Source organism: Caloenas nicobarica, chromosome Z (genome assembly GCF_036013445.1).
Source record: "Caloenas nicobarica isolate bCalNic1 chromosome Z, bCalNic1.hap1, whole genome shotgun sequence".
In the NCBI taxonomy this organism is placed as follows: Eukaryota; Metazoa; Chordata; class Aves; order Columbiformes; family Columbidae; genus Caloenas; species Caloenas nicobarica.
In genome coordinates this window covers 26,008,591-26,016,748 of record NC_088284.1, presented here as the reverse complement: position 1 = coordinate 26,016,748, position 8,158 = coordinate 26,008,591, and the positions used below count along the sequence as shown (strand labels likewise).

Here is an 8,158-nt window from a genome sequence, read left to right as displayed (position 1 = left end):
CTCAAGTTCTCTGGGTTAAAATGCTAGGAGCTGGAGAGACATTCATTTTAGTAGTGGTGGATGAAAGATGCTGCACTTTCAGCTTGCTTGGTTGAGGCTCTGCTGTGCCTGGTTTTATGGCACTCAGCCCAGTTTGCCCTCCGTCCCTTCCCAAAAGAGGGGACCATGCTAGGCGCTGTTTGCTGGAGGTCGCAGTCCTGCAGTGACCCCCTCCACCGCCGTCTTAACTAGTGGAAAGCCTCAACGAACAGCCAGACGTTTTGGTAACGCGGTTCCTTTTTGGCCCTGTTGCAGATTTTGTTTTGGAGACGACGCTCCCGGCAGTGCCGGCGGCGGGAGGGGGTCGGGGGGAGGGCGGGCAGGATGACCGCGGGGCCGCCCCGCCGCTCAAATAGCGGCCGCGGCTCACGGCAGCGCAGCCGCCCCCGCCATGGTGACCGCGTCGAGCGGGCAGCGCGCTGGAACCCCGCAGCGTCGGGGCCCCGGCAGCTCCCCCGGCCGCTGCCCGCGGCGCCCGGCTCGGCGGAGGCGACCGGGGCCGGCGGCGGGGCCGGCGGGGGAGAGCCCGCAGGAGCTGCAGGCTTTCCGCGACTACGGGGAGAGCTGGTACCGCTCCCGCAAAGGGCTGGAGAGCCGCTTCCAGCCGCGGGAGCCGCTTGCCCGGCAGCCGCAGGTGGGGCAGAGGGGACGGCGGCGGGGGCAGGTGGGGGTAGCCCGGTGCCCGGCCCCGCCTGACCCCGCTCCGGTGCCACAGGTGACGGCGGAGGCGCGCTGCAAGCTGGTCAGCTGGCTCATCCCGGTGCACCGCCACTTCGGCCTGTCCTTCGAGGCTCTCTGCCTGGCTGTCAACACCCTCGACCGCTTCCTCGCCACCACGCCCGTGGCCGCCGATTGCTTCCAGCTCCTGGGGGTGACGGCACTGCTTATCGCCTGCAAGCAGGTAGGGCGGCCCCGGAGCCTGGCAGCCCCGTAGCCTGGCAGCCCCGCCGCCGGGGTTCCCGCAGCCCTCCTCAGCCACCCCGAGCGGCTCCGGCGCCAGCTCTGCCCCAGCGGGCCAGGCACCACATGCTTTCTCCCCGCGCTGCTCCCCCGGCTGCGGCATCCCCACCCCTTCTCCTCCCTCGCAGGTGGAGGTGCATCCCCCCAGCGTGAAGGAGCTCCTCGCCCTCTGCTGCGGCGCCTTCACCCGCCAGCAGCTCCGCAACCTGGAGTGCATCGTCCTGCACCGCCTGGGCTTCGACCTGGCGGCGCCCACCGTCAGTTTCTTCCTGGAGCACTTCAGCCAGGTGCGGCTGCAGGCGCAGGGGGCCGACGCGGGAGAGGCGGCAGACGCCAGGAGCCTGGCGGGGGGCGTAGCGGAGCTCAGCCTGGCCGACTACGCCTTCACCAAATACGCCCCTTCCCTGCTGGCCGCCGGCAGTCTGGGGTTGGCGGACCGGCTGCTGCGGCACCGCAACCCCCTGGACCTGCGGGTCAGCGGCTACCCCGAGGGGCTCCTGCGGGACTGCATGGACCAGCTGCAGCTCCTGGTGTCTCTGAACGGGCGGTCCCTGCCGCTCCTCCTGCCCCCTGAGCTGGCCCAGAAGTGCCCCTGGCTGCAGGGCGGCCACTGACCGCGGGGTGTTACCGGCAGGGCCGCCCCTCATTTGTACCTCAAGCAACCACAGTATTTGCCTCGGCCTTGAGCTGAGCCGGCTTTGTGCGGGCTCGTCACTTGTGCTCTGCAGAGCTGGTGTAAAGTGTGATCAGCTGAGCGTTAGTGTCTCTGGAGTTCTAAAAATCAGATCACGTTTTGCACACGATGTTACTCTATGTCAGTTGCACTGTCCTTTGCTGTTTTTTAAAATCCAGCGTGTAAATAATATACACAATACCAAGTACTGTATTATTTATTTGGAGGAAGGTCTATCAAGGTAATGGTGGAAGAACCAAATGAACATTGAATAAACTCTTTTCTACTTGTCACCTGTACTCATTTAATTGCTGGTGGTGTGTACATAGCTGGCAGAGGAAACACATTGGCACTGAAGTACCAACAGTTAATTCCATTCACCACGAAATAATTATGCCCAATGGTGTCATTCCCCACTTCAAACTGATATGTGCTGGCTTGGTCATAGCCAGGGGGAAAAAAAGAAAAAAAAAAAAAAAAGTAGATTGGCTTAACTAAAATGTAGGAAATTAAAACATTAAATAATAAAACACCTGGTTGTTGTTTTCTAGCAGGTCTGTAATCCAGGTGTGTGCTCCTAACCAAGTTGGCACAGTAGCATAGGAAACATGCAAGGGAAGAAAACAGTAACAATGTTGTAAAATATTTTCTTTATTTTATTGGCATTGTGCACAGAAGTGATGTTAAAAGAGCATGTACACATCTGAAGTTGCCCGCGGGGGTGCTTGCCTTTCGTGGCCGCAAGGAAAGGGTGAAGCGCACGCTGGACTGCGCTGCGAGCCCTGGCGTCAAGTGCTCCGGCAGAACGAACAGAGCTTGTCCAAACCGCTGCGGCAGAAAGTAGCTACAGGCCCGTCATAAGAGGTTCAGGGTCCGTTTATCGTCCGCCAGCCCCCTCGGTGATGTCTGCTGGGCTCGGTGTCACAGCGGTGGGGGACCCTCTCCCGGAGCGGGGCTCAGAAAAGTCAAGATGCCGCCGGCTGGTTTCTTTTCGTTCCTGTCCCCACCTTACGTTTTCAGCGCTGGCGAGCCCTAGCCCTGGTATTTCATAAATATCCTTATAAAACCCATCACGGCCAGCAAGCTGACCCCCACACGCCGCCCGGCAGAGACGCGGAGCGGGGGCCGAGGGACCGGGGTGCTTGCGGGGGGCGGCGGGGGCAGGGCCGCGGGGGCTGGCAGCCTCTCCCCTCGGGTTTCCCTCCGGAGCAGCCTCCTCGGCTCGGCCCGCCTCGACCCCGCGGGCGCGGGGAAGGGCTCCGCGGGCGCGGGAGCTGCCGGCGCGGCCGCGGGAGGCGGCGGGATGTTTCCGCGCCCCGCCGGAGGGAGGGCGGGCAGGCAGCCCGCGGCATGGCCCCGGCTCCCCGCGCCCTCGCCTGCACCCCTGCCCGCGGGGCGGCGCCGAGCGGGGCGGAGGGCGCCCGCCGGGGCCGGGGCCGGGGCCGGGGCCGGTGTTGGTGCCGGGGCCGCCGCGGCAGCATGGAACAGGGCGGCCGCCGCCGGGCCTTCGGCAGCATCTGTCCCAACAGGGTCCAGGGTCCGCCCGTTCGCCTCGCCAAGAAGCTGACCCGGCCCGGTGGAGCGGCGGCGGGGACCCCCCCGGCCGCCTTGAGCCCCCGAGCGCCCCCGCCCCGGCCGCGCCGCAGCGGCGCCGCGCCAGCCCCCGCCGCACCCGCCCTCGGTGAGTCTGTCCGCGGCCGAGAGCCCTGACCCCCGGCCGTGTCCCCCTCCCCGCACCTCCCACTGCACCGCGCCCGTGCTCCGCGCCGTGCTCCCCAGCCCTGCATCCCCCAGCCGTGACACTCTCACCATGCCTTCCACCGTGTCCCCCCGGCCATGTCCCTCTCTCCTTGCCCACCAACATGTCCCGTTAGGTGCCCCCACCATGCTCTCCAGCCCTGCATCACCTAGCTGTGCCCTTGAGAATGCACCTCAGCCATGCTTCCCACATCGCTGCACCACTCTGGCTATGCCCATCCCTGCCCGGGCTTCTCACCGCTGTCTCTCACTGTCCCCAGCACTCACCACCATCGACTGGCAGGATCTGGCAGCCTGTGCCCCCATCCTTCCCACCACCCCGGCCAGCCCTGTGATCGAGCAGCAGGTAACCCCCCAGCTGGGGCAGATTTGGCTGGCTAGGATATCCATGGGGGTAGCCTCCTCAAGCCAGTGGCTACTAGCAATCCCCCCAGCCTCAGTCTTCCCAACGGTGAAATGGGCACAGTGGAGGACAGCATCTTGTCCGATGCGTTAGATGTGTTAGTGGCAGGGGCAGGGCAGGGGACAGGTGCCCAGGGATGTCGGGGCTATGGGAGAGTGCTGAGTGCACTGTCGAAACAGTACAGGCAGCAGTGGGCAGCACAGGCAGATCTGAGCCCTGGGCCCTGCTCATCTTTACCCCTTCCAGGATCCCTGCTTCCAGGATGGACCAGAGTTTGATCTCCAGGAGTTCAGAGATGCTGTCGATGATTTTATGTCTGGCAAGTAGATACTTTTCCTTTTTTGAGCCAAACATGCCTGTGTGTGCACATCACCAGTCATGATGTATTCAATCTCCTCTTTTTCTGGTTTTGGGGTTTCTGGATGCCCACTTACTGCACACTCGTCCCACCCTGGGACACTCTGTAAGGCAGTTTGTCCCTGCAGCCCCCCTTAGAGGGACCTGGGCTGGCACTGAGCCTTCCCCAATGGGAGACAGAAATTAAATCCAAACAGATTTAGGGTGCATAGCTGGCACAGCAGAGTAAAAGCATGTCAGGACACCAGTGGGATGCTCTGAATCAGGATGGTGTGCTGGAGGCAGGGCGAAGAGAGGATGTGAAAACCTCCTCTGTCTTAATGCCTGTGGCTATTCCCTCCAGAAGCATCCACCTTAATGCCGCCACCACTGGACTACACCGACTTTGATTTCTCACTTGGTGAGGAGGTGGCCTTTGTCCCCTGCACCGCACAGCTGGAGAGCAGCACGCTGGCACAGATGCCCCCACAGCACCTGCCTTCCCCTGAGCCGTGTTGGAGGGACCTGGCAGACCAGCACCAGAAAGCACTAGGAGATGCTCTGGAGGCAAACAGCCAGGTAGGAACCCCCAAGTACTCCTCAAGGGCCTGCACTGGGTTTCTCTCCCTTGTATTCTGCTGAGGCAGCTGCATGGCCCTGGTGTACAGCATCCCCTGGCCCTTGGGCAGTGGGGCTGTCCCAACCACCCTGTCCTCTCTTGTCCTTCGCAGCTTCAGGAGACCCTCACGCGGAAGCAGGAGGAGCTGGTGACACTGCAGGAGAGCAATGTGCAGCTGAAGGAGTTGGCGATCCAGGCCAGGCAGCTGGCTGCAATCCTTGATGTGAGTGCTGCCATTCCACTTGGCCCCACTGCCCCACAGCCTGGCTGGCCCCTGGGGACAGTGCACTGAGGGGGGACAGCAGGGGACAGGGTGTGGGGTGAGGCTGAGCAGCATGAGGTGGGACGGGGCCATGTGGGGGTGTGAGGAAACGTGGGTCGGGATGGGGTGTGTTGGTGTGGGATGGGATGGTGTGGGGCAGCGGAGGGCAGTGTGTGGTGGGGTGAGGTGAGGTGGTGCGGGATGGGTTGGTGTCATGTGGGTTAAAGTGGTGCGGCATGGAGTAGCGCAGAGGGAACAGTGTGGCACAGTTCAGGGCAGGATGGGGTAGTGTGGGGCGGAGAGGTGCGGGACGGTGCGGTGCGGGCGGTGGGGAGCAGGGCGAGGCGGTGCGGGGATGCGCCGTGTGGCACAGCCCGCGGAAGTCGCGCTCTCTCCCCTTGGCAGACACTGATGCTCCCGCAGTGCGACGACGAGGCGGCCCTTCCTCCTCCTCTTCATCCTCCGCCCCCGCCTCCCGCCGCCGCCCCAGCCGCGATCCGGGGCGGGCGCGGGCGGCCGGAGCCGTGGGACGAGGCGGCGGGCGTGGATGCCATGCTGCGGGAGGTGTCGGAGAAGTGCCGCGCCGCGCTCCGCAGCCTGGGAGGCAGCCCGGGGAGCAGCCCAGGGGGCAGCCCCACGGCCAAGCGCCCGCGGCCGGCCCCGCGCCTGCACGGCGCCTTCCGCGGGCTGCGCACCGGCCGCACCACCCCGCGCCCGGACGGCGGGGGGCCGGAGGAGGGCGGCAGCCTGCGGGCGGCCCTGGGGGAGGCGGGCAGCATCCGCACCCTCGCCTTCCCGCAGGGCAACGCCTTCACCCTCCGCACCGCCGCCGGCGGGTACCGCTTCCGCTGGGTGCCGCGCTGAGAGCCCCCGGACCCCCGACGCCCCGGCCACGCGTGTCCCGGACAAGGCGAAGCGGGGCCTGCTGCAGCGTGACACCGGGCGGGACGCCCTGCCCGGCCGCACGCTTCCCTTTTCTCCTCGAAAACGGGTATTCGCGGTTTTTCCCCGTCGCTGGAGGCCGGAGAAGAGAAGGGAGAAGCGCGGCGGAGGCGGCAGCGAGGACGGCCAGCCTCGGGCACTGCTGGGGTCGCCAGGCTTCACACAGAGCTGTGGTGGTTTCCGGGTCGGCAGCTCGCCCTCAGTAGTTTGCTAATGAATCTAATGAATGTAGAGATTAAATGAAGATCTGCCCGGTTTTATCCGGTGACTTTACTCAGTTGAGCCAAAAAATGGGACTTATAAAATAGTGGTGGTGGTTGGCCGGCGTGAAAATGGACAGACCATCCAAAGTGGTTTGAGCACGATACACCTCCCCCATTACAGAATTTTACATGCAAAATGTTTACAAATTGCACTTGTGTTGTTCACGTGTGCAGCTGTCGGTGTGTATTTGCACTTGGTGTCATGGACGATTAAATAGTGCTTAAAATTGCCATTTATTTGGACTGATTTAATGTAAACACAGTGTTTAGCATCAGGCATGCATATTTTCTTTCATTACAGAATGAATTAGAGCAAAGATAACAGAAAACTGAGCATCAACATGTTTACTTTGCTTGACATGCTGAAGCAGCAGAAAATTTTAGAATAAAACATGCGATGTTATGTCAAGTAAAGAGAAGCATGAATAACGTGAAATTGTTCTGAATGGATACATTTCACTTGCACCCACTGGTCTGCAAGCTGAACCACTAACAGCACTTGTGAAATGGTACCTGAAGTTTCTTCTTCTGTGGCACATAAATGAAGGCACTGTGCTGCACTCAGGGTAGAGGTTCTCTGTCTGTGAAGTTAACTGTTTTTCAATATTCAGATTTTCCAGTATTCTTGCATGGGTCTATGCACATTAACAGCAATTCAACTGTGACAGGCTTGTGTGATGATTGAGGTGATGGCACCACATCACCATCTCAGTGACAGGTTTCTCCGGGGAGCTGCAGCCCTGCAGGTGTTGTGCTTTTGGCAAACAGAGACTGTATTAGGAATGAGAATGGTTCTTGTCGACAGCATGATGTGTAGTTATGTGGCTCTTAGGAGACTGCAAAGGTGGTCCTTCAGTATCTGTGCACCTTCGTATCCGTGGTCCTGTGTATCTGCGGCACCAACATTTTCTAGCAGGGAGGTGCTGAAGCCCTGTCTGGGACACTGAGGGCTCAGCCCTGTGACAACGCCAGAGCAGTTCGTATTTCAGGAGAAGACCATTGCCACCCTGGTCAAAATGCTGTGTTAAAACTCTGGTTCTGCAGCAGCCAAGAGAGACAAAACCTGGCTGGCTGCACTGAATTCAGAAGGGGACAAACTGATAATACCAGGCACCTTGTATAGATATTTACGATTCCTCTCCATGTGTTTTACAAAGGGAAAAACAAAACATGTTGTATGTACAACTTTGTAATGCTCATAAGCATGTTAATTTCTCAGAAATAAAGTGACACAAGAAAACTTCTCATAGGATGCAACAATAAAATAATCAGCCTGTTTGATTGTCACTAGTGTTGTTCTTGCTGCTACTTCAAGTCTTTTCAGAATTACAAATGCATGTTCATCTACTTACTTTTGCAGTTAACCTGTTATAGAGTCTCTACTGATTACTTTTACTCATAATGTTTCTATGTTAAAAGTATCCTTGATTAATTTTGAGTTGTGATCTGAAAATAATAGAAAATAATCACAGATATATTTTTAAAAAGTATTTAATTTTAATCCTTGTTAATTGGAAAGGCTAAAAATTGGCTAATCAGACCAGAACACTTCTCACTGGGACTCACAGAAGCATCACCAGACACACAGACATATAACTGATAAAAGGAAAAGGTGTTTGGTATGCAACTAGGTACACTATAAGCATCTTTAAACTATAAAGGTGTACTTCAAATTCACCCTTATCCATTCACTTTCTTACAGGAACTTCATCGAAAGTGGACAAATGTCTTGCACGGATTAAAGCTGATGACTGCTTTTGTCAACAGTAACTTAAAAGGGCTCCCAGTGCCCTTTGTCGTTCTGTCAGGCAGCAGTTGGTGGGATGACAGGGGATGAAGCCTGGCCCCTTGATGCACACTCATGCTTCGTGGTTGCTCCATCAGAAGCTGATCCCTGGAGAAG

The 8,158-nt window shown here is 59.0% G+C and overlaps 2 protein-coding genes across 2 annotated transcripts; both read left to right on the top strand.

Annotated features, from left to right (window-relative positions):
• The first annotated feature begins 430 nt into the window (after positions 1-430).
• CCNO (cyclin O) lies at positions 431-1,613 on the top strand. The gene is made up of 3 exons (XM_065656903.1): positions 431-673; positions 755-940; positions 1,128-1,613. Exons 1-3 carry the CDS (start codon positions 431-433, stop codon positions 1,611-1,613), a joined length of 915 nt encoding a protein of 304 aa, XP_065512975.1.
• A 1,944-nt stretch (positions 1,614-3,557) lies between these two features.
• MCIDAS (multiciliate differentiation and DNA synthesis associated cell cycle protein) lies at positions 3,558-5,914 on the top strand. Its single transcript, XM_065656902.1, has 5 exons — positions 3,558-3,776; positions 4,080-4,152; positions 4,534-4,748; positions 4,901-5,011; positions 5,456-5,914. Exons 1-5 carry the CDS (start codon positions 3,558-3,560, stop codon positions 5,912-5,914), a joined length of 1,077 nt encoding a protein of 358 aa, XP_065512974.1.
• The last annotated feature ends 2,244 nt before the right edge of the window (positions 5,915-8,158 follow it).

Excerpts from the sequence above, each read along its gene's own strand:
- CCNO (XM_065656903.1), top strand. The coding sequence starts at position 431 with ATGGTGACCGCGTCGAGCGGGCAGCGCGCTGGAACCCCGCAGCGTCGG. Across the intron at positions 674-754 it reads CGCTTGCCCGGCAGCCGCAG|GTGACGGCGGAGGCGCGCTG; the intron begins GTGGGGCAGAGG and ends CCGGTGCCACAG. Across the intron at positions 941-1,127 it reads TGCTTATCGCCTGCAAGCAG|GTGGAGGTGCATCCCCCCAG; the intron begins GTAGGGCGGCCC and ends CCTCCCTCGCAG.
- MCIDAS (XM_065656902.1), top strand. The coding sequence starts at position 3,558 with ATGCTCTCCAGCCCTGCATCACCTAGCTGTGCCCTTGAGAATGCACCT. Across the intron at positions 3,777-4,079 it reads GCCCTGTGATCGAGCAGCAG|GATCCCTGCTTCCAGGATGG; the intron begins GTAACCCCCCAG and ends TACCCCTTCCAG. Across the intron at positions 4,749-4,900 it reads CTCTGGAGGCAAACAGCCAG|CTTCAGGAGACCCTCACGCG; the intron begins GTAGGAACCCCC and ends TGTCCTTCGCAG.